The sequence below is a fragment of the Cherax quadricarinatus genome, chromosome 5 (genome assembly GCF_038502225.1).
Source record: "Cherax quadricarinatus isolate ZL_2023a chromosome 5, ASM3850222v1, whole genome shotgun sequence".
NCBI lineage: Eukaryota > Metazoa > Arthropoda > Malacostraca > Decapoda > Parastacidae > Cherax > Cherax quadricarinatus.
Window position 1 is genome coordinate 10,599,912 of NC_091296.1, and position 24,461 is coordinate 10,624,372.

Genomic DNA, 24,461 nt, shown 5'->3' on the forward strand with positions numbered 1-24,461 from the left:
ACCGATCTCAGATATGAGATCGCTTACTCATTTGTTCAACATTGGAAGCTCCTAATGATGTGTTGATAGCAACTCGAGAGGCCTAGAGTTATCATTCAACTCTCCCCTCTGGGGGTTCTGCATCTTGCATACTTATATGAACGTGATGAATGGTTTGAAAAAATGACAAGTTGAAGAGTGAGACACTTATGCAGCATATGGGAATCTTTATTCAGGAAACGTTTCGCCACACAGTGGCTTCATCAGTCCAATACAAAGCAGAAAGGTGTAAGGAGAGAAGGAGTTTGAGATAATCAGTCCCTCAGCCTGAAGTTGATGTGTTCAGTCCATCAATCTTGTAGAATGTACAGGATAGGGCCGTAACAACAGTTACTACTAAGTCGACGTAATTACGCCAATTAAGTCACAGCCAAAAAAGTCGAAATATATCCGGAGCTACACAAGTTGTACGAAAAAAGTATATTAATTACATTTTAAGTCGTTTTTCTAATGAACTACGAAGAAGACAATTTCCATTTTACTCAAGCCCTGACCCTGACCTTCGACTACAGGGACCCTGTTTTGCTTGTAAAAATAGGCAGGTGTGGGGATAAGGGGGGACGGAGGGGGAAGGGGCGTGCAGAGCTATGTTTTGCACATACAAGATCATTTAATAGATCTGCCCTTGATGCTGTACTGGGAGACAGAGAGAGTTACTAGTGACAACCCCAGCCATTAACCTCAAATAGTGGCTAGACACTAATACTGCCAACTACGTCTAAACGTAGTTATGCACAACGAGAAGATTTATCTCCTATAATATAGGAAAATAGACAAACGACCAATGTCTGAATGACATACACGTCCAAAGACTGCACAACTGAACGAGACTTGGAATAATTCAGTTTTCCAACAATATACCGAGTAAACTTAGAGTCACCTGGAACTCTGATTCTCAAACAATTTCGAAACTTAACCAAACAACGAGAGGAGAAATATATTCTGTGTACTCAGGGCTGGACCAGGACACAGACTGCTTGACCCGGAGTCTGTTAACCTGACATGAGGTTGAATCACGTGACCCAGCCCGCGTAAGCTAGAGCTTAAATTAGTTAACAGTATGTGACGTGATGGTTTCCCACCATCGTGGTTGTTCACATTATAAAATAAATTGATCCTACCTATTTACAGTTCTAATAATAATAATAGAAATAATAATTATAGTACCATGGTAACTGTAGTGACAGATAATAATGCAAAGCCAAACACCTTCATTTTAGCTATTAATGAAGATCTTTGCAATATAATATTGAGAATCACTTTCTCTGAGCGCATCTAAATATTACATTGTGTCGTATTCCCAGGGTGCAACAGAGTATAGCTATACCAATGCTCTTATACGTGTGTAAAGCATGGGTGATGAATGTTGCAACAAGGAGAAGGCTGGAGGCAGCTGAGATGTCGTGTCTGAGGGCAATGTGTGGTGTGAATATAATGCAGAGAATCCGTACCTTGGAAAGTAGAAGGAGGTGCAGGGTTACTAAAATTATTATTATCCAGAGAGCTGAGTTTGTTGAGGTGGTTTGGACATTTAGACAGGATGAAACAAAATAGAACGACTTGAAAGGCATATAAATCTGTAGTGGAAGGAAGATGGGGTAGGGATCGGCCTAGGAAAGGTTGGAGCGAAGGGGTAAAAGAGGTTTTATTTGCGAGGGGAGTGGACTTCCAGCAAGCATGCGTGAGCGTGTTAGACAGGAGTGAATGGAGACAAGTGCTTTATAGGGCTTGACGTGCTGTTAGTGTGAGCAAGGTAACATTTATGAAGGGATTCAGTTAAACCGGTTAGCTGGACTTGAGTCCTGGAGGTGGATAATACACTGCCTGCGCTCTTTTGGACGGGTGTTGATATGTTTTATTTTTTAAGTGTAGTGTAGGTGTACCTCTGGCAAGACAGCGATGGAGTGAATGATGATGAAAGTGCTTTTTCTTTCTCGGTTGACCCTGTCTCGGTGGGAAACGATCCGTCAAGACTGATAGACCGAACACATCAACTCCAGGCTGAGGGACTGACCACCTCAAAACAACATCTCAAGGGTGATGGACTGATTACATCATGTTCACATCTCTACTGCTTCTGCTGCTTCCTCTGTACTCGACCGAAGAAGCCTACTATGTAGGCGAAACGTTTAGGAATAAAGATACCTAACTGCTGCACATGTGTCTTATCATCATTGTTTCTCTCAGCATAAAGTGAATCATCGCTGGATTTCCGAAGTGACAGTCGCGTTTGATGGGCTTAATAAAGTACGTACACCCACAAGGAAACACACATGTTCAGTACGTGTAATACATAAAAGATTTAAGAAAGCTCGAATGTCGCTAATAGTAGTCACTTTTTGGGGAAACCTCCTGGGTAGACTTAGTAATTTGTGGGTCTCGAAGGTTACCAGATCCAGTTGCTAGCGCACTTAGTGTCTGTGGTTTGATCCCCGGTACGGGTAGAAACGTTGGTCGTGTTTCCTTACACCTGCTGTCCCTTTTCACCTAGCAGTAAGTACCTGGGTGTCAGTCGACTGGTGTGGGTCGCATCCTGGGGGAGGTGGTAGTACAGGACTGGGCTTTGAAATGGGTTGAGGTTAGATAGCAGCTCTTAACCCGTAAAACTGATTTGTGTACAATAATAAAAAAAAGCAGGTTACATGTAGCCTTAATAAAGAGCGTGTAGTCGATATTATTTAAACCCGGTTAACCAGCCCGAATACGTATGTACCCAAACAATGAATCAGGTGCAAGAAATTAGGTGAGTCAAAAGAGTGTGTACTAGAAAGTCGTGTTCACAATGTGAGTGCATGTATGTGCAGTCTGTGTGAGCACACTGCCGTGCAGAGGTTAATACACGAGTCCCAGAAGGAGAGGTAATTGAAGCAGACTCACAGCTCAACTGTCTAGAGGAAGTTTTGTGAAAAAATAAAGTTTAGCTTGAGGGTGATATTTAGTTTTTCTTATTTTTGTTATAGCAGGAGAAACTCAGTGTCTGAACCTCCTTAGATGGCTACGTAATGTTTAGGTTAGTCAGGCGCCATCCTTCAAGGGTAATTAGTGGCTATATGCAGGTCAGAGGTTCTTGTTTCATGTAAATATAGGTGTCCCACCTGGTTACCTCAGGTTTCCTAGGCGTTGTGTGACGTATTTAGCGCCTCTCCATCAACAGAATGTGCTCTACAGGTTAAGTTTATTCCTACAGTGTATGCGCCTTTGTACAGAGGCGGGTTTTCATGATAGTCCGGGTGAATATTTCCAGAGGTACCTTAGTCTTTCGCATCTTCTGTTTTAGCAACACTACCCAGGTATACATATTCCTTGTCTCAAGCTAATGTTGTAAAATTAACACTTATCTCAGTGTCTGAATGGAAACTCCTTGTTTAAGTAACTCCGGTCCTGCTGCAAGAAGACCTTTATAAAGTGTGGCAGCTGCTCATCCCAGAGTGAAACACTTGATAGTCCCATCGTCCTGCTAAAGTGTTCCACCTTACACTGACCTTTATTAGAGTGTGTGAAGCTCAATATGCATGACTATTTTAAAGGAAACTCATCTTGTAATGAAGTATGAAAGGAATCTCTGATTGGCTGATAATGTGACAGGAAATTCATCACGCATAGTTGAGTATAACAAAACTTTTTACTTAGGCTTTGGGTACATGTACAAAGTTTTTTACAATTGTTAAGGGAACATACAGAGCACATTAAGTATATTGTACCAAGAGTCAATGTGATTTATTTTCTTAGAAGTGGTGTCTGATGATGTTAACTACAGTGATAAGTCTTGATGCTCTTTTTTTATTTACATTTTAAAAATATATATAGTTTAAAATAAGTGTAAAACTTATCTATTAGTCACATGAGGTTCGGTCCACGTAGATGTGTCAAGGTGGGGAAGGAAAGAGGGACAGATAACGTCTAGGTAGTGTGTCGTGGGGTGGTGCGGAGTCTGGCTGCAAGATGTTTCACTAATTTTTTAGGTAAGACGCCCTCCACGGCTCTCAGAACCTGCTCATCCGCGCGGCTGCTGGCCCCTAGCATGGCTTCTTCAGGAGTGTGTGAGAGGGAGGAGCTATCCTTTCTCTGATAGAGGCTTCCCGTCGGCGAGTTTACGACATAACTATCGTCGTAGGACGGGGGCCTCACCGTGATGTGCGATGAGGGTGGAGAGAGGACCTCGCTGTGATAGAGGGCCCTAACTGGGGAGAGTGTAAAAGGAGAAGGGACCCTAGCTGGAGAGTAAGTAAACGGTGAAGAGGGGTGCTCACCATGGTAGACAACTCTAGCTAATGAGTGTGTGTGAGGTAGAGATAATTGTTCTCTGGGATACAGAGGTGACCTGCCTCTGGGAGACTCTCTGGGAAGGTAATACTCCGGTTGAACACCTTGACGACTTGAGTGACCTGGGTGGCAAGCTGGCTCCAGGTGACGCCTAAGTGAAGACTGCTGATGCAAGTGTCGGCTAGGGGCGTCCTGCAGAGGCGTCGCTGTACCCGGAAGGTTGAGTCTCTGTAGCATTTCACGTTGAGATTGAGTCAAGTTTGATGACAAGCAATATCTGGGGTCGACAGTGTTGCGTGTTATACTTTGGTGTGAGGGCGGGGATCCATGAACAGAGAAGTGGCTGGCTGTGTGAGTGTGAGACTGAACACTGCTGGGACCCATGGCAGGCTCAGCCAGCACGCTAAGTTCTTCTGAAGGATAGCAAGAGTTTCCAAGTCCTTGAAGATCATCTCTGCACTGAGAATATCTAGGATTTTGCGTCTCTATTGTATCACCAGAAGCAATTCCATAGGTAAGTAAAGGTAAGTTTGCCTGTGAAGGCAAATTGACAAAAGTTGTGGGTCTGTAGTTTTGGCTTGATCTGTGGTCTGGAGGTAAAGGTGTAATGTCTACTTCTTTTATTCTTAATGTTGGTCTTTCAGGATTGAGATAATTCTGAGAGCGTGCAGACATGTTCGGACCTGATTTTTGGTAGTTATGATCATGTACTGAAGCAGATGTTCCCGGGGATATCACTGTGTCCCCGCCCATGCTACCTAACTTTTTCCTCCCAGGCTTATGTATGGACGAGCCAATAAAAGATGTCTCCTCTCGGCTGTTTTGGGCTTTAGAATTTTTTTGTATCTCTTCAAGAAATATAATATCTGAAGACTCTTTCTCCTCGGTCATTTTGATATTCCTTTTGTGGAATGCCTTTTTCGGAGCCATCATGGTGTCTTCCCCAAGCCCATGGAAGGAACTGGCGAGAGCAGTTTCTTGTTCGCCCAGAGTGTTTAAGGTGGCTTTTGTTTCATCGCTGCTGCTGCTCTTAAAGCAGACAGTAAGTTCCCGAACTTCGGCAAAACACATCCAGAGCTCTGAGATGATGGCATCTGGAAAAACGTTTGGATCTCTAAGCGTGAGGTATCTCTGAAGTAGGCAGAGGTATTTTTCTCTGTTTGCTTCCACCTCCCCACCAGCGTTCACCAGTGGCTCGTCGTGCTCAAATACCGCCAACATGAGGCTCAACAGTGTCACTATCTCGTCGGCGAAGAAGCAGCAGTATTTACTCATGAAGGTCTTTATCTTTGTAAATATAAGGCGGTCGCTGAGGCACTTGTAAACGGCTGCCATTGTTACCTTTGGGAAGGTGCAAGAGGGAGTCAGAAGTCTCCGCGGCCAACACTCCAGGTGCTGCTGATACTGATGAGCCCCGAATATAAACATTGATTTAGCTACTGCCTCTTTGAGAAGGACGCTTTGGTCTTTCGGTTCCACTTTTCTAAAGTCGGGAGTAGCTCTGAAAAACTCTCCCATGGCCTTACAGAACAAGAATAAGAGATGTTCTATAACATCAGCATCCTTCTCATAGTAGTGTTTTGGAAAATCTGGAAACGACATGGACTTCCTCAGTATTTTTTGCAAAGCTGTGATAGTCTCTGTGTCCTCGTAGCTCAAGGTCTTTAAACAATGATTGTGTCTTTTTTCCTCGTGGCTCTCACAGCTCATGTTAGTGCCTTCCTGCTTTATGATGTTGTCTTCCTCTTGTAATGCATCTTCGTCTGTGAGACTGTATTTGTTTTCATATACTACCTGTTCTTCCAGTTTGATTTCGCCCTTGTATTCATCTCTGTCCGCGAGTCCATCGTTGTATGTAAGTTTGCTCTGGTCAAAGAGTTCCTTTTGATGTGTGTATCCATACTGTTGATCCGTGGGTTCTGTCACCTGATCCATGGGTTCCATCACCTGATCCATGGGTTCTGTCACCTGATCCATGGGTTCCGTCACCTGATCCACATATTCTTCCTCTAGACTTTCATGTTTATCGCAGGTATTGTCAGCGCAGGTGTTGTGTTTGTTGCGGAGGTGTTTAAGAAGTTGTTGTTTCTTCCTCTCCAGACGTCGTGACCTCAGGGCGTTCCTTTCTTCTTCGCTCATCACCAACGCAGGGTTCATCCCGATCTCGCGACACTTCCTGAACCTGGCGTACAAAAAAATCCACATGATTAATTTTATTTTTCATGACACAATAATCGCGAACGAGCGATAAAAGATGCAAAATAACCACAGGGGAAGTTTAATGATAGCTATGTCGTCAGGTCCATTTCCCTTAACCTTTCCTCGTAGGACATGCCCCTTAACTCCGGGACTAGTCTTGTTGTAAACATTTGCACTTTCTCTAATTTCCGTACGTGTTTGGCTAAGCGTGAGCTCCAAACTGGTGCTGCATACGTCAATATAGGCCTGACATACACTGTGTACAGGGACCTGAACGATTCCTTATGTGTGTACTCACCTAATTGTGGTTGCAGGGGTCGAGACTCAGCTCCTGACCCTGCCTCTTCACTGATCGCTACTAGGTCCTGTGTGTGTGTGTGTGTGTGTGTGTGTGTGTGTGTGTGTGTGTGTGTGTGTGTGTGTGTGTGTGTGTGTGTGTGTGTGTGAGACCCAATTAATATTTACACTAATAACTCATTACAGTTGTGACCAGGTGTGGACGTGTGAGTGGCTCATTACTTTATAATTTCTTCATGATTGTGACCATGTATAGACGTGTAGAAAATTCATTACCTTTGTAACTTGTCATGATTGTGACCAAATCTACCTGGAGTTCATTACCTTTGTAACTTGCTCAGCTATCATAACTTTGTAGCCCAGTTCCAGGACCCATTATGTACCTCTGTAATCTGTTGACTACCCCCCACGCCATGGGTATGGTGTGCATTATAAACATGTTAAACTAACTAATGATAGCTCTAGGCTTTTCGTGTTGCAATCAGCATATCATGAGCTTGCAGTGTTGCAGAAAAGGAGGAGGATATCCAGAAAGATTCGTTCAAGGGAACGGCTCTCCTGAGAGAGCCGTTCCTTTAAACGAAACGTCTTGGATTTCCTGCACTATTTCTGCAACATTGCAAGCCCTGATAACGTGTTGATATTTAATGATGGGTAAACACATGTGAATCAGTTAGCACACGGAGCTTTGAAGGCTTGATCCTCCGTTCACTAAGAGGCCCGAACTGTGACCAGTCTCTGGTAAGAAGACTCTCAGGTATAAATAATCTCGCGCTTATATATTTAGAAAATTATGAATCTGATTATACTCTTTAAGTTCTGTGATGGTGATCACAGTAAGTTCTGTGATGGTGATCACAATAAGTTCTGTGATGGTGATCACAGTAAGTTCTGTGATGGTGATCACAGTAAGTTCTGTGATGGTGATCACAGTAAGTTCTGTGATGGTGATCACAGTAAGTTCTGTGATGGTGATCACAGTAAGTTCTGTGATGGTGATCACAGTAAGTTCTGTGATGGTGATCACAGTAAGTTCTGTGATGGTGATCACAGTAAGTTCTGTGATAGTGATCACAGTAAGTTCTGTGATGGTGATCACAGTAAGTTCTGTGATGGTGATCACAGTAAGTTCTGTGATGGTGATCACAATAAGTTCTGTGATGGTGATCACAGTTCTGTGATGGTGATCACAGAAAGTTCTGTGATGGTGATCACAGTAAGTTCTGTGATGGTGATCACAGTAAGTTCTGTGATGGTGATCACAGTAAGTTCTGTGATGGTGATCACAGTAAGTTCTGTGATGGTGATCACAGTAAGTTCTGTGATGGTGATCACAGTAAGTTCTGTGATGGTGATCACAGTAAGTTCTGTGATGATGATCACAGTAAGTTCTGTGATGGTGATCACAGTAAGTTCTGTGATGATGATCACAGTAAGTTCTGTGATGGTGATCACAGTAAGTTCTGTGATGATGATCACAATAAGTTCTGTGATGGTGATCACAGTAAGTTCTGTGATGATGATCACAGTAAGTTCTGTGATGGTGATCACAGTAAGTTCTGTGATAGTGATCACAGTAAGTTCTGTGATAGTGATCACAGTAAGTTCTGTGATAGTGATCACAGTAAGTTCTGTGATGGTGATCACAGTAAGTTCTGTGATGATGATCACAGTAAGTTCTGTGATGGTGATCACAGTAAGTTCTGTGATGATGATCACAGTAAGTTCTGTGATGGTGATCACAGTAAGTTCTGTGATGATGATCACAGTAAGTTCTGTGATGGTGATCACAGTAAGTTCTGTGATGGTGATCACAGTAAGTTCTGTGATGGTGATCACAGTAAGTTCTGTGATGGTGATCACAATAAGTTCTGTGATGGTGATCACAGTAAGTTCTGTGATGGTGATCACAGCAAGTTCTGTGATGGTGATCACAGTAAGTTCTGTGATGGTGATCACAGTAAGTTCTGTGATGGTGATCACAGTAAGTTCTGTGATGGTGATCACAGTAAGTTCTGTGATGGTGATCACAGTAAGTTCTGTGATGGTGATCACAGTAAGTTCTGTGATGGTGATCACAGTAAGTTCTGTGAAGATGATCACAGTAAGTTCTGTGATGGTGATCACAGTAAGTTCTGTGATGGTGATCACAGTAAGTTCTGTGATGGTGATCACAGTAAGTTCTGTGATGGTGATCACAGTAAGTTCTGTGATGGTGATCACAGTAAGTTCTGTGATGATGATCACAGTAAGTTCTGTGATGGTGATCACAGTAAGTTCTGTGATGGTGATCACAGTAAGTTCTGTGATGGTGATCACAGTAAGTTCTGTGATGGTGATCACAGTAAGTTCTGTGATGGTGATCACAGTAAGTTCTGTGATGGTGATCACAGTAAGTTCTGTGATGGTGATCACAGTAAGTTCTGTGATGGTGATCACAGTAAGTTCTGTGATGGTGATCACAGTAAGTTCTGTGATGGTGATCACAGTAAGTTCTGTGATGGTGATCACAGTAAGTTCTGTGATGGTGATCACAGTAAGTTCTGTGATGGTGATCACAGTAAGTTCTGTGATGGTGATCACAGTAAGTTCTGTGATGGTGATCACAGTAAGTTCTGTGATGATGATCACAGTAAGTTCTGTGATGGTGATCACAGTAAGTTCTGTGATGGTGATCACAGTAAGTTCTGTGATGGTGATCACAGTAAGTTCTGTGATGGTGATCACAGTAAGTTCTGTGATGGTGATCACAGTAAGTTCTGTGGTGATTAACACAGTAAGTTCTGTGATGTAAGTTCTGTGATGGTGATCACAGTAAGATAGTGATCACAGTAAGTTCTGTGATGGTGATCACAGTAAGTTCTGTGATGGTGATCACAGTAAGTTCTGTGATGGTGATCACATCTAGTTCTGTGATGGTGATCACAGTAAGTTCTGTGATGGTGATCACAGTAAGTTCTGTGATGGTGATCACAGTAAGTTCTGTGATGGTGATCACAGTAAGTTCTGTGATGGTGATCACAGTAAGTTCTGTGATGGTGATCACAGTAAGTTCTGTGATGGTGATCACAGTAAGTTCTGTGATAGTGATCACAGTAAGTTCTGTGATAGTGATCACAGTAAGTTCTGTGATAGTGATCACAGTAAGTTCTGTGATAGTGATCACAGTAAGTTCTGTGATGGTGATCACAGTAAGTTTTGTGATGATGATCACAGTAAGTTCTGTGATGGTGATCACAGTAAGTTCTGTGATGATGATCACAGTAAGTTCTGTGATGGTGATCACAGTAAGTTCTGTGATGATGATCACAGTAAGTTCTGTGATGGTGATCACAGTAAGTTCTGTGATGATGATCACAGTAAGTTCTGTGATGGTGATCACAGTAAGTTCTGTGATGATGATCACAGTAAGTTCTGTGATGGTGATCACAGTAAGTTCTGTGATAGTGATCACAGTAAGTTCTGTGATAGTGATCACAGTAAGTTCTGTGATGGTGATCACAGTAAGTTCTGTGATAGTGATCACAGTAAGTTCTGTGATGGTGATCACAGTAAGTTCTGTGATGATGATCACAGTAAGTTCTGTGATGGTGATCACAGTAAGTTCTGTGATGATGATCACAGTAAGTTCTGTGATGGTGATCACAGTAAGTTCTGTGATGATCACAGTAAGTTCTGTGATGATGATCACAGTAAGTTCTGTGATGGTGATCACAGTAAGTTCTGTGATGATGATCACAGTAAGTTCTGTGATGGTGATCACAGTAAGTTCTGTGATGGTGATCACAGTAAGTTCTGTGATGGTGATCACAGTAAGTTCTGTGATGGTGATCACAATAAGTTCTGTGATGGTGATCACAGTAAGTTCTGTGATGGTGATCACAGTAAGTTCTGTGATGGTGATCACAGTAAGTTCTGTGATGGTGATCACAGTAAGTTCTGTGATGGTGATCACAGTAAGTTCTGTGATGGTGATCACAGTAAGTTCTGTGATGGTGATCACAGTAAGTTCTGTGAAGATGATCACAGTAAGTTCTGTGATTGTGATCACAGTAAGTTCTGTGATGGTGATCACAGTAAGTTCTGTGATGGTGATCACAGTAAGTTCTGTGATGGTGATCACAGTAAGTTCTGTGATGGTGATCACAGTAAGTTCTGTGATGATGATCACAGTAAGTTCTGTGATGGTGATCACAGTAAGTTCTGTGATGGTGATCACAGTAAGTTCTGTGATGGTGATCACAGTAAGTTCTGTGATGGTGATCACAGTAAGTTCTGTGATGGTGATCACAATAAGTTCTGTGATGGTGATCACAGTAAGTTCTGTGATGGTGATCACAGTAAGTTCTGTGATGGTGATCACAGTAAGTTCTGTGATGGTGATCACAGTAAGTTCTGTGATGGTGATCACAGTAAGTTCTGTGATGGTGATCACAGTAAGTTCTGTGATGGTGATCACAGTAAGTTCTGTGATGGTGATCACAGTAAGTTCTGTGATGGTGATCACAGTAAGTTCTGTGATGGTGATCACAGTAAGTTCTGTGATAGTGATCACAGTAAGTTCTGTGATGATGATCACAGTAAGTTCTGTGATGGTGATCACAGTAAGTTCTGTGATGGTGATCACAGTAAGTTCTGTGATGGTGATCACAGTAAGTTCTATGATGGTGATCACAGTAAAAATGACTTCATCTTCGTAATTCAAACGGGAAATGGCTTGAAACAAGTTCTGTCTGGGATAACAAAGAGTTAAAATATTATTTGACTTTACAAACTTATTAAAAAAAAGACTAAGATATCTGTAGCAACATCGTCCCAGACCCATCTCTCCTATATATACCAGCTCCCTCACCTTCGTGTTTTAGTGTGACTTGTTAATGGACCATAACGTCGTCAAAAGCTCCTCTCTCCTAAGTACAGGTTATTTGTGTGTTGTTCCACTCACGGTATTGTGCCTTTTTATTTTTTATGATAGCCAAGTTGATTTCCTGTTTCCCTCTGACTCACCTGCACGCTTGACAACATCTGCGATTCTGCTGAAGAGGGCATCGCTGGTCCAAGACGCAGAGGAAGGTGGTGTAGAGGCTTCCCTGGACGCTTCTCCTGAAGAAGGACTTGCAGGATGAGCAGCTGACACCCCCGAAGTGGACACTCTTGGCCGGCTCCCCGCACACGCCGCACACCTGTCCAGCAGCTTGGGTCATCACCAGTTATACAGGTCTGATTGTAATAGCTAAGTGTGTCATACTAGCTATGCTTACCGTGTCCTCTGGACTATTTACTTACCCTCTCTTTGGTTTGCTTTGCAGGAATGAATGGGAACTGAATCTGTGTACAGGAAACCCACTAACAAGGCTTGCTTAGTACACTCATGTACACCAAGAAGCAAGTACTAGGATAGTCAACATAGGGTTCTAAGGGCTTAAAATCTCGAATCCTGTCTTTCCCGAATACGACATGTGCAACAGTTGGGTATCTTTATTACTGAAGCGTTTCGCCTACACAGTAGGCTTCTTCAGTCAAATACGGAGACAGCAGGTATAGTTGCGAAGTAAAGATGATGTAATCAGTTCATAAACTTTGGAGAAATAGTATTTGAGAGCCAGCGGAAGGCCTCGGTCAGACGACCATAAACTCCGGTGGCGGATCAGGAAACATTTGTCCTGTTTCCTGACGAATCTTACCTAACCTAACCTAACACGTGACCTAAGTAGAACACAGCCATCACTTAACTCTGGCCTCCAGCCTCTGCAGTACTACACTGTCCCCATTACACACATTCGGGTGTGTAAGAATTAGACACATGTGCAACATCTAGGTATCTTTATTTGTAGACATTTTGCCAACCAGTGGCTTTATCATTACAAGGACAAAATCTGAGGTAATCAGTCCCTCAGCCTTGGAGTTGGTGTTGGGAGCACCGACAACGCTGCTCCAAGACTGAGGGACTGATTACCTCATCTTCTGTATATAGTTCTACATTCTTCACATTATATCCTTGTATTGTACTGATAAAGCCACTGAAGGGCGAAACGTCTACAATAAAGATACCCAGATGTTGCATATGTGTTTAATTCTTCATTTTGTGGGTAGTGTATACCATTCATGTATACATGACTTATGTCTAAATAATCTTGCATTATCTAAAATACATAAATATTAGCAGGCTACACAAGGAACTGGTAAATTATAAGTAAGTTGTATGTTTCTTCAGACCATGGAGCTGAACTCTTCTCCAGGCTGAGGGACTGACCACCTCCAACTATACCTCATCATTTCTGCTACCTACACTCTGTATTTGACTGAAGAAATCTACTGTATAGACGAAACGTTTCAGCAACTGTGTTGTACTAACTATACAGACATTGAGAATAATTTTATAAGCCATATGGGTGTTTAATTCTATTGAAAAAGCCGTATACCATTCTTATATACCAGATTTTATACCATATTATTGCTTGATTTCCTTATACCACTATTACACATCAGCTCGAGGTGAGGTGAGGGGCTCTTGATCCAAGGAACTAGACTTACTCTCCCTTACTTTGGAGTAAACTTCAAGGACTCCTATTTCACAGGTTTTATATGACCCCTACGGGTTAGCCTCCTTCCCGATTAAAATAAATAATGCCTCTAACCATGTTGAATGTTGTGATAAGTGGATGTGTACGCATTAGATGTGTACATGGAAGGTGTTGTACACAAGTGGTGGGTGTACACTTGAGTAGTGGGGAAGGCGGCTTGAGTGAGGTCATCACGTGATGTCACTGACCGCTGAGTGATCCAGCTTGATCAATCCTGTTGTGTCCTGAGTGAGGTTATCACGTGACGTCACTGACCGCTGAGTGACCCAGCTTGATCAATCCTGTCGTGTCTTGAATAAGGTCATCATGTGACGTCACTGACCACTGAGTGACCCAGCTTGATCAATCCTGTTTTGTCTTGAGTGAGGTCATCAGGTGACGTCACTGACCGCTGAGTGGCCCAGCTTGATCAATCCTGTCGTGTCTTGAATGAGGTCGTCATGTGACGTCACTGACCGCTGAGTGACCTAGCTTGATCATTCCTGTTGTGTCCTGAGTGAGGTCATCACGTGACGTCACTGACCGCTGAGTGTCCCAGCTTGATCAATCCTGTTGTGTCTTGAGTGAGGTCATCATGTGACTTCACTGACCACTGGGTGACCCAGCTTGATCAATCCTGTTGTGTCCTGAGTGAGGTCATCATGTGATGTCACTGACCGCTGAGTGACCCAGCTTGATCAATCCTGTTGTGTCCTGAGTGAGGTCATCATGTGACTTCACTGACCACTGGGTGACCCAGCTTGATCAATCCTGTTGTGTCCTGAGTGAGGTCATCACGTGACGTCACTGACCGCTGAGTGACCTAGCTTGATCAATCCTGTTGTGTCCTGAGTGAGGTCATCACGTGACGTCACTGACCGCTGAGTGACCCAGCTTGATCAATCCTGTTGTGTCCTGAGTGAGGTCATCACGTGACGTCACTGACCGCTGAGTGACCCAGCTTGATCAATCCTGTTGTGTCCTGAGTGAGGTCATCACGTGACGTCACTGAGCGCTGAGTGACCTAGCTTGATCAATCCTGTTGTGTCCTGAGAGAGGTCATCACGTGAGGTCACTGACCGCTGAGTGACCCAGCTTGACCAATCCTGTTGTGTCTTGAGTGAGGTCATCATGTGACTTCACTGACCACTGGGTGACCCAGCTTGATCAATCCTGTTGTGTCCTGAGTGAGGTCATCATGTGACGTCACTGACTGCTGAGTGATCCAGCTTGATCAATCCTGTTGTGTCTTGAGTGAGGTCATCACGTGGCGTCACTGACTGCTGAGTGACCCAGCTTGATCAATCCTGTTGTGTCTTGAGTGAGGTCATTATGTGACATCACTGACCACTGAGTGACCCAGCTTGATCAATCCTGTCGTGTCTTGAGTGAGGTCATCACGTGACGTCACTGACCACTGAGTGACCCAGCTTGATCAATCCTGTTGTGTCCTGAGTGAGGTCATCACGTGACGTCACTGACCGCTGAGTGACCCAGCTTGATCAATCCTGTTGTGTCCTGAGTGAGGTCATCATGTGACGTCACTGACTGCTGAGTGACCCAGCTTGATCAATCCTGTTGTGTCCTGAGTGAGGTCATCATGTGACGTCACTGACCGCTGAGTGACCCAGCTTGATCAATCCTGTTGTGTCCTGAGTGAGGTCATCATGTGACGTCACTGACCGCTGAGTGACCCAGCTTGATCAATCCTGTTGTGTCCTGAGTGAGGTCATCATGTGACGTCACTGACTGCTGAGTGACCCAGCTTGATCAATCTTGTTGTGTCTTGAGTGAGGTCATCACGTGACGTCACTGACTGCTGAGTGACCCAGCTTGATCAATCCTGTTGTGTCCTGAGTGAGGTCATCATGTGACGTCACTGACTGCTGAGTGACCCAGCTTGATCAATCCTGTTGTGTCCTGAGTGAGGTCATCATGTGACGTCACTGACCGCTGAGTGACCCAGCTTGATCAATCCTGTTGTATCCTGAGTGAGGTCATCATGTGACGTCACTGACTGCTGAGTGACCCAGCTTGATCAATCCTGTTGTGTCCTGAGTGAGGTCATCATGTGACGTCACTGACCGCTGAGTGACCCAGCTTGATCAATCCTGTTGTGTCCTGAGTGAGGTCATCATGTGACGTCACTGACTGCTGAGTGACCCAGCTTGATCAATCCTGTTGTGTCCTGAGTGAGGTCATCATGTGACGTCACTGACCGCTGAGTGACCCAGCTTGATCAATCCTGTTGTATCCTGAGTGAGGTCATCATGTGACGTCACTGACTGCTGAGTGACCCAGCTTGATCAATCCTGTTGTGTCCTGAGTGAGGTCATCATGTGACGTCACTGACCGCCGAGTAAACACAGGTGGGGTGATGTCATTCATGTCAGTTCGTTTAAGAGGAAGTTACTTGTTTAGACCTGTATAGGGAGGACCCAAAAATTTGATCCAAGGAAGTGGAGAGTAGCTCAAATCTTTGTATTATTGATATCGAGAATAAGTTGATCCAAGGAAGTGGAGTAGGAATGTTGGGTTTAGAGGGTGGTGTGAGGGAGAAGGAAGTCTTGATCCAAGGAGATGGAGCAGGAATATTTGGGCTTAGAGGGTGATGGTGTGTGGGAGGGTGTTCTTGATCCAAGGAAGTGAAGGGTAAAGTCATCTTTTTCTTTGTATTATTGAAAAATCGAAATTTTGAGGAAAGAGGGGTTAAATCTTGATCCGAGGAGGTGGAGACTACAAGAAAATGGAAATTTTGGGGGGAGATGGAGAGGGGGTCTTGATCTGAGGAAGTGGAGCAGGAACATTTGGGCATGGATGGTATGAGAGATGGGAGTGGGTGATGAGAGGTGAGGGAAGGGGAGATGGAGGGTAAATCTTGATCCAAGGAGATGGGGAGCACAAGAAAATGAAATTCAAAAAAAATCGAAAAAAATCTGAAAAAATTCGGGGGGCGGGGGCGATCCGGACGGCGCTGCAGAAAACACTGAAGGGGCAGCGTGGGTCGGTGCGGGCGTGGGTGGGTGCGGGCGCGGGTGGGCGTGGACACGGGTGGACGCGGGTGGGCGCAGGCGCGGGTGGGCGTGCAGCTCGGGGCCCGAGCTGCACGGGAGTGTACACTCCCGTGGTGTACACTCGTGGTGTGCATCCCCGTGGTGTACACCCCCGTGGTGTACACCCCCGTGGTGTACACTCCCGTGGTGTACAGTCTCGTGGTGTGCACCTCCGTGGTGTACACCCCCGTGGTGTACACCCCCGTGGTGTACACCCCCGTGTTGTACACTCCCTTGGTATACACTCCTGTGATGTATACTCTCGCGGGAGTATACACGACGGGAGTGCACACTACAAGGGTGTGCACCACGGGAATGTACACCCCCGTGGTGTACACCCCCGTGGTGTACACCCCCGTGTTGTACACTCCCTTGGTATACACTCCTGTGATGTATACTCTCGCGGGAGTATACACGACGGGAGTGTACACCACAGGGATGTGCACCACGGGAATGTACACCACAGGGATGTGCACCACGGGAATGTACACCACAGGGATGTGCACCACGGGAATGTACACCACAGGGATGTGCACCACGGGAATGTACACCACGGGGGTATACTAGCTTGTGTACATAAACAGTGCAGCTGGTCCTTACCTTGGTCAAGGTCTGTTGGGTAGGACACTTTGTACTGAGCTCACTGACGTAGTTGATGGTCGAGCCTCCTTCCCTAGCGTCTTCCATCCTGCCTTCCTCCTCCATCCTGCCTTCCTCCTCCATCCTGCCTTCCTCTTCCATCCTGCCTTCCTCCTCCATCCTGCCTTCCTCCTCTCAATACTTTCCACTCTTTAAGAATTGCTGATCTTTACTTTTCTTCTTATCCTGATAATAAAAAACACACAACACCTTTAACTTGGGAATCCACAAGAAGCATCAAGAACTGTAATGTACTTCGTCTCTCTCCTCAATAATAACCGAACCCGCGTACAGTGGCAGCTTTGTTTCTCACAGGAAGACAGAATTTCCTAGCAACTGGGTTAATCCCTGTTATTATCCGTCTCACAACTTTCCTCCCGCCAGCTTATTCTTCCACTATTCTCAATTCCTCGCTCACCCCATAAAAAAAAAGAGCGAGTGTGTGTGTACGTCGTCATGGACCGGCAATACAAAGTCGTACTTTAAACCAGCTTAGCGAGGTCACTTCAGTCATTACCACTGTTTTGTTTACATGTGAATGACCCAGTTCATGTCTGCATAAATAACTCATTACGATTGTGATCAGATGTAAACTTATAATTCATTACCACTGATTTAAATTTTAGATTTTGCCACCGAAGTGGCTAGTTTATTGTGCACCCCATATCCATCCTGTGGACGGTAGCGCGAGAGCATATGGATACACAAAAGGCCTAGGAACTAGGCCCCAAACTGTAACTTGTTCAACTATCATAACTTTGTGGTCCAGTCCCCGGACCCAGTATGTACGTCTGTAATCTTTTGACTACCACCCACACCACGGGTATGGTATGCATAACAAAGATATTAAACTTAAAGTGCAATCAGAAATGATTAATTTAAGTATATCCAATTATAGCTTTATATTTTAACTTACGTTAGTAAGTTTATTTAAGTACAGGTGCACATAAATACAGTAACACAAATTGTCATACATAGTAACATATGCAATAAGATCACAGTACACAGGTGATATCACAATATACAGAACAACCACTGTGGAAAAATAGTGCAACAGTGTTCCTCCTTTCTTATGTTCTTACGTTAAATTCTAAGCGATTTCGTGATTTCTCATATTACAGGTCCTTGATAATGTGAGAAATCATGAAAACGCTTGGAATTTCACTATTTTTCACAGTGGTTGTTTTGCATAACAACATATGTGTAAATTACTCAAAAAAAAAAGCCAGACTAAGTGACTTATTTCCACTGGGGTTCTTAAGACCAGAGCGTATAAACAAGGTTCTAGCACCAGTGAACAATGAACAATAAACAATGAACAGAGAACAATAAGTGAAGTGAATACGATAAGACTTGTAAACAGTGGTGATAACACAACCATATGACGAAGCAGGTTTACAACACTGTTTTTACCAGGTGGAGGCACGAAAAAGTCCAATTAGTTGAGGTGTTCTTAGAAATGAGGCAACTGCTTGAGGCTACCCAGTCTCACACTGAAACGTCAGACCAATTTTAGGATGGTCCATTTATCCCTAGGGAACTCTGGCTAACCGTGCTTCCAGCACGCACCAAATATAGAATGGATACCCCATAGCAGAAAGCTAAATGAACTGCAGAGCCAAGAACACTGTACATGCCACATATTCCTTGAGGAAGAATGTTAGTGTTTGTCATCGACAACAGCTAAACTAAATTTACTCTGACACTTATTCAGAGGATTCAGAGAACGAGCCCCACAGCAGACAGTGAGGTATATCACTGCACAACCCGCACATAGGATAGAGGAGCTTAAGACGACGCTTCGGTCCGACTTGGACCATTAACTAGGCACACAGTATGTGACTAGTTACTGGACTGAAAGGTCGTCATTAATTTCTTTCCTCTATGTGCGGGTTATTTGTGTATTGTTCCAGTCACGGGATGTGCCTTTTTATTCTGAGTTGGGTACGTCACCTGGGCAACCACTCACCAGTGCTAGTGATGTCACGACGTGAGAGTTGCAGCTCATGTTAGGGGAGACATCATGGGGTATTAATACACGGATTAGGATGTTACACTGTTTGTGTAATACACCCTGATACACACAATACACCTTGATAAACATAATACACCTTAACAAACACAATACACCTTAACAAATACAATACGCTTCGGCCTTGGAACAATACGAAGTTAACCAAGCAGGAGGAAGACTGGTACAGAAGGAAATGCCCAGAGTCTGATGAGGTCCGCAGAGTCAGCGCTACAGAAGAGTCAAGAGTGTTTGAAATTTAACATCTCTGTACCTCCTGCAGAATTACTGATGGGAAAAACCAAACCGATCATGACTCAAGGCGTAAATAATATCGTAATTTACCTTGCTCTACTGTCATCTAGTTAACCTCTTCTGCGTTCCTGCCACTGTGACGGGATGTATAAATAACCTTTTTTTAGTATATCTCTTCAACAAGCGTAAGATAATGGTGTGTACGTGTGAGTTCCTGTTCCCATTTTTTTACTCAGCCAGAAGGGAGGTACAACCCTTTTGTTAGTGAAAATTAGGTATGTAAATACAAGTTTCTAACACGCTAGAACTATTGGTATTGTAATTTACAGCTGCTGGTTTAGCTGATGGAGGCACTGATGTGAATGATATTCCAATGCTCCCTCAAGGAGGGTACCTTGATTCCGGTAAGGGACTCTTGATTCAAAAAGGTTCAGCTCCTGTTCCTTGGATATGTCTGCATAAACATGGTTAAGATCATGGTCTGGCTAAATTTACATTAAATAAACTAGTCATTATAATTTTGTTGTCAACCTGAAGTCTAAGTTCTCCCGGGTAAGAGCAGAGACTGAAACAACACAAATGCAGAAGTATGGAATATTTACTGACGAAGTTTGATGTAGAGTGACATGTCTACTGTATGACTCAAACTTCATCACTGAAGGTAACATGATTGTTTTTGTTTCTTTTCATCGGTATTTGATATCGTTACTTACCCAGCTAACAGGTGAGTTGGAAGTACTAAGAGATGAGTTGGAAGTACTAGGAGAGATGAGTTGGAAGTACTAGGAGAGATGAGTTGGATAAACTAAATTTGTTAGTCATCCCTGCAGGAAGTGGTTCATTACTTTACTGTAAACAAGACACTTAAAAGCATTCTCAGTATACCCACAATTTGCATCAAGCAGATGTGAGCTATTTGATGACAGCTCTGTGCTGTCCAGAGCCACAATCATCTACCTACGAAAGTCTGACAACAACCTTTTGTAGTCTCTAGTACCTTTACACTACCACTTAAAAGCTCTGGGGTGTTATTAATAAACTACCGCTTAGATAAGATAAGATTTCGTTCGGATTTTTAACCCCGGAGGGTTAGCCACCCAGGATAACCCAAGAAAGTCAGTGCGTCATCGAGGACTGTCTAACTTATTTCCATTGGGGTCCTTAATCTTGTCCCCCAGGATGCGACCCACACCAGTCGACTAACACCCAGGTACCTATTTGCTGCTAGGTGAACAGGACAATAGGTGTAAGGAAACGTGTCGGAATTTCCACCCGCCGGGAATCGAACCCGGGCCCTCCGTGTGTGAAGCGGGAGCTTTAGCCACCAGACCAGACCAGACCAGACCAGACCTGAGGAGCCTCGACAACAAGTGCAGTATCAACTCCTCAGGTGGTGGAGGTTGAAGGTCATCGCTAATGAACCATATTGTTACTGTGGAAATTATTTCTCGAAATTAAGTACACTGTAGTACACTTCAGCGCTCCCACAGTGTGCGTGTACATTATATTCTCTATGATGCTACACTATATATGACACGTTCCCTTTCCATACGCCATCACACAGAGTAATGCGCTAATCCCATGGGGTCAGACAGCACCTGGGGAATGGGAGGTAGTCAGGTCTGATGTAAGGAAGATAGGGGGTAGTTGTAATTCAAGTCACGAAATCCCTGTGGCAGGGTATGGTAGGAGAGGAGATGGGGAATGGAGTTGGGGAGATGGGGGAAGGTGGAAGGGTAGAAATAGTGGTTGAGGAAGCAAAGGGAGGGGGTTAAAACTATGTACTAAATTTGAATAGGATGAGGTTCGACACTCGGCCTCTCATTACCCAGACAGTCAAGTCACAGTGACAGGGGGTTCCTACAACTGTGACTGCCACTGTTACTGCTGCTGTTACTGCTATTACTGCAACTGTTACTGCTACTGTTACTGCTACTATTACTGCTACTGTTACTGCTGCTGTTACTGCTACTGTTGCTTGATATATTGACATAACACCTCAGCTAGTTCAACACTTCTCTGATTACTGCAGCAGCTGCTGCTGCTTATACTGTTGCTGCTACTTTTACTACCACTACTGCTGTTGCTGCTACTAATACCACTACGACTACTGTTGCTACTACTACTAATACTGTTACTACCTTGAAATTATTTCTTTATAAAAAATATCTTCACATGACGCCATATTTTTCCGTGAATTCACTCGGAACATAATTTTTCAATTAGCACCGAAACTCATTTGGTCAGCTTCCCTAATCTTGGTAAATTTAGGTTAGATAAATACATGAGTGGGTGTGGGTGGGTGTGAGTTGGACTTGATTAGATTGTACTACTAGGTCAGTTGCCGTGTTCCTTCCTTAAGTGAATGTGACCTGACCTAACTAGGTTGGGGCATTGGCTTAAGCCGGTAGGAGACTTGGACCTGCGTCGCATGGGCCAGTAGGCCTGCTGCAGTGTTCCTTCTTTCTTATGTTCTTAGGTAAGCTTTAATTTATATAATCATTTAACTTTAGTGAAGTATATTAGTTTCTTGACCTTCAGACTTATTTTTCTGATGTTATTACGGCGTTATTTCAATAATAAACTTACCTAAGGTTTATATATATATATATATATATATATATATATATATATATATATATATATATCTATATATATATATATATATATATATATATATATATATATATATATATATATATATATATATATACTAAGTATATGCTCAATAATAACCCACATGAAGACAGAAACTTAAAAGATAAATTGATCTGTACATTTCGACCCGCTGCTGGGAGGTTACTTGGAGGTTACCTGGAAGTTATTCCGGGGATCAACGCCCCCGCGGCCCGGTCCATGACCAGGCCTCCCGATGGATCAGGGCCTGATCAACTAGGCTGTTACTGCTGGCCGCACGCAGTCCGACGTACGAGCCACAGCCCGGCTGATCCGGCACTGACTTTAGGTATCTGTCCAACTCTCTCTTGAAGGCAGCCAGGGGTTTATTGGAAATTCCCCTAATGCTTGATGGGAGGCTGTTGAACAGTTTTGGGCCCCGGACACTTATGGTGTTTTCTCTTAGTGTACCAATGGCGCCCCTACTTTTTATTGGGGGCATTTTGCATTGCCTGCCCAGTCTTTTACTTTCGTAGAGAGTGATTTCTGTGTGCAGATTTGGGACCATTCCTTCCAAGATTTTCCAAGTGTAGATTATGATATATCTCTCCCTCCTGCGTTCCAACGAGTACAAGTCAAGTGCTTCCAAGCGTTCCCAGTAGTTAAGATGCTTGACAGAACTTATACGTGCAGTAAAGGATCTCTGTACACTCTCTAGATCTGCGATTTCACCTGCTTTGAATGGAGATGTTAATGTACAGCAGTATTCCAGCCTAGAGAGAACAAGTGATTTGAAAAGGATCATCATGGGCTTGGCATCTCTCGTTTTGAAAGTTCTCATTATCCATCCTATCATTTTCTTTGCACGTGCGATCGTGGAGGTCGAATTTTTTTTTATATTTTATTTAAAAAACACAGTATACATGGATGGTATACATAAATGATTTAAAACAAAAAACGCGAAAACTTTATATAAGAAGACAACATATAACTATATAAATAACCATAATTTAAACCTAGAAGATGATTGATCACGTTGACCCTGATCTAAACCTCCATAATCTGACACCCAATCAAAACCTATTGGAAAGTAACTGCCTTTATTACACAGCATCACAAGCCAGCACTATCCTAAACAATGCTAAAAGTCTATCAGTACTTAACTACAACATCAGGTCCTTAAGCAAACACTATGATGACCTCCTGGCACTCCTTGAATCACTAAAGACACCCTTCTCCTGCATTATTCTTACTGAGACCTGGCTTAAGCAGGACACAATAGATATCTACCCTCTACCAGGATACACAGCAATTCACAACTGCAGACCAAACCAAGTTGGGGGTGGTATTGCAATCTATTACTCTAACCAATTATCTTGTATTAGCACCACTTGGTTTAGTGATGAATATGGGGAATACATTTTTGCTAATTTTACTGTAAAAAACCTTAAGACACCTGTAACAATCGGTGCCATTTACCGGATACCTCACACAAACATCCCAAACTTCAGTGAGAAATTAAAGTCACTAATAACAAACAGACAAATGAATAAGCACCACCTTCTCTTAGCTGGAGACTTCAACATCAACCTTGGCATACTAGATGATCAGCCTGTAACTGATTTCATCAACAATATGAACAACACACTTCTCATACCAACAATAACTAAACCAACCAGGCTCACTGAGACAAGTGCAACCATAATAGACCACATATGGACCAATATACTAGCCCCCCTTAAATCAGGGATAATCACAGATAGCACTACAGACCACTACCCTACCTTCCTCCTGATAAACATTAGTAAACCACCACTTGAATACAACAAAGTCTCATTTAGACTCCATGATGAGGCCTCAATAAGGAAGTTCACAGCTGACCTAGAGACTGTTGACTGGCCTACAGAATTCTCCAAGGCCAATGGTATTGATGACTGGATGGACATTTTTCTTAACAAATTACTTAAACTATACAACAAACATTGTCCTATAAAAACGAAACAGATCACAAACAAACGGCTTGGTTGCCCATGGCTAACCAGCACCATTCTGAAATCCATTGACAAGAAACACCAATATGAAAAGCAATATAGACAGGGCTTAATACACAAATATATTCTTAAACACTATTCATCAGTTCTCACCAAAGTAATAAAAAAAGCCAAACAACTATACTACTCCAGTAGATTCACAGACACTAGAGGAGATATAAAAAACACCTGGAAAACACTCTCTCAGATTCTAGGGACCCACAAACTGAAAAAAACAAGAATATTGTCCTAACTAAACCTAATGAAACACCACTACATCCCACTGACACAGCTAACAAGATAAACGACTTCTTCTCAACCATAGGATCTAATCTCGCCAATAAAATCCCACATACCAATGCCCATGCCGGGGACTACCTAGATGGGAATTTCCCAAATTCCTTCTATCTTGCACCAACTGAGCCCACGAAAGTCACCGAGATTATAAAGTCACCTAAAAATAACTCAGGGAATCTGTCTCATATCCCACCATTAC

At 43.3% G+C, this 24,461-nt stretch overlaps 2 protein-coding genes across 5 annotated transcripts in view; one reads left to right on the forward strand and one right to left on the reverse strand.

Moving 5' to 3' along the window:
• LOC128684844 (phosducin-like protein) overlaps positions 1-24,461 on the forward strand; it is a 372,671-nt gene that overhangs the window by 164,126 nt on the left and 184,084 nt on the right. The window lies entirely within an intron of this gene.
• On the reverse strand, positions 3,684-17,658 carry LOC128684622 (uncharacterized). Its single transcript, XM_053770907.2, has 3 exons — positions 17,015-17,658; positions 11,806-11,981; positions 3,684-6,484 (listed from the first exon to the last, which is right to left on the reverse strand). The coding sequence occupies exons 1-3, from the start codon at positions 17,171-17,173 to the stop codon at positions 3,940-3,942; spliced, it is 2,880 nt and encodes a 959-aa protein (XP_053626882.2). The 5' UTR covers positions 17,174-17,658; the 3' UTR covers positions 3,684-3,939.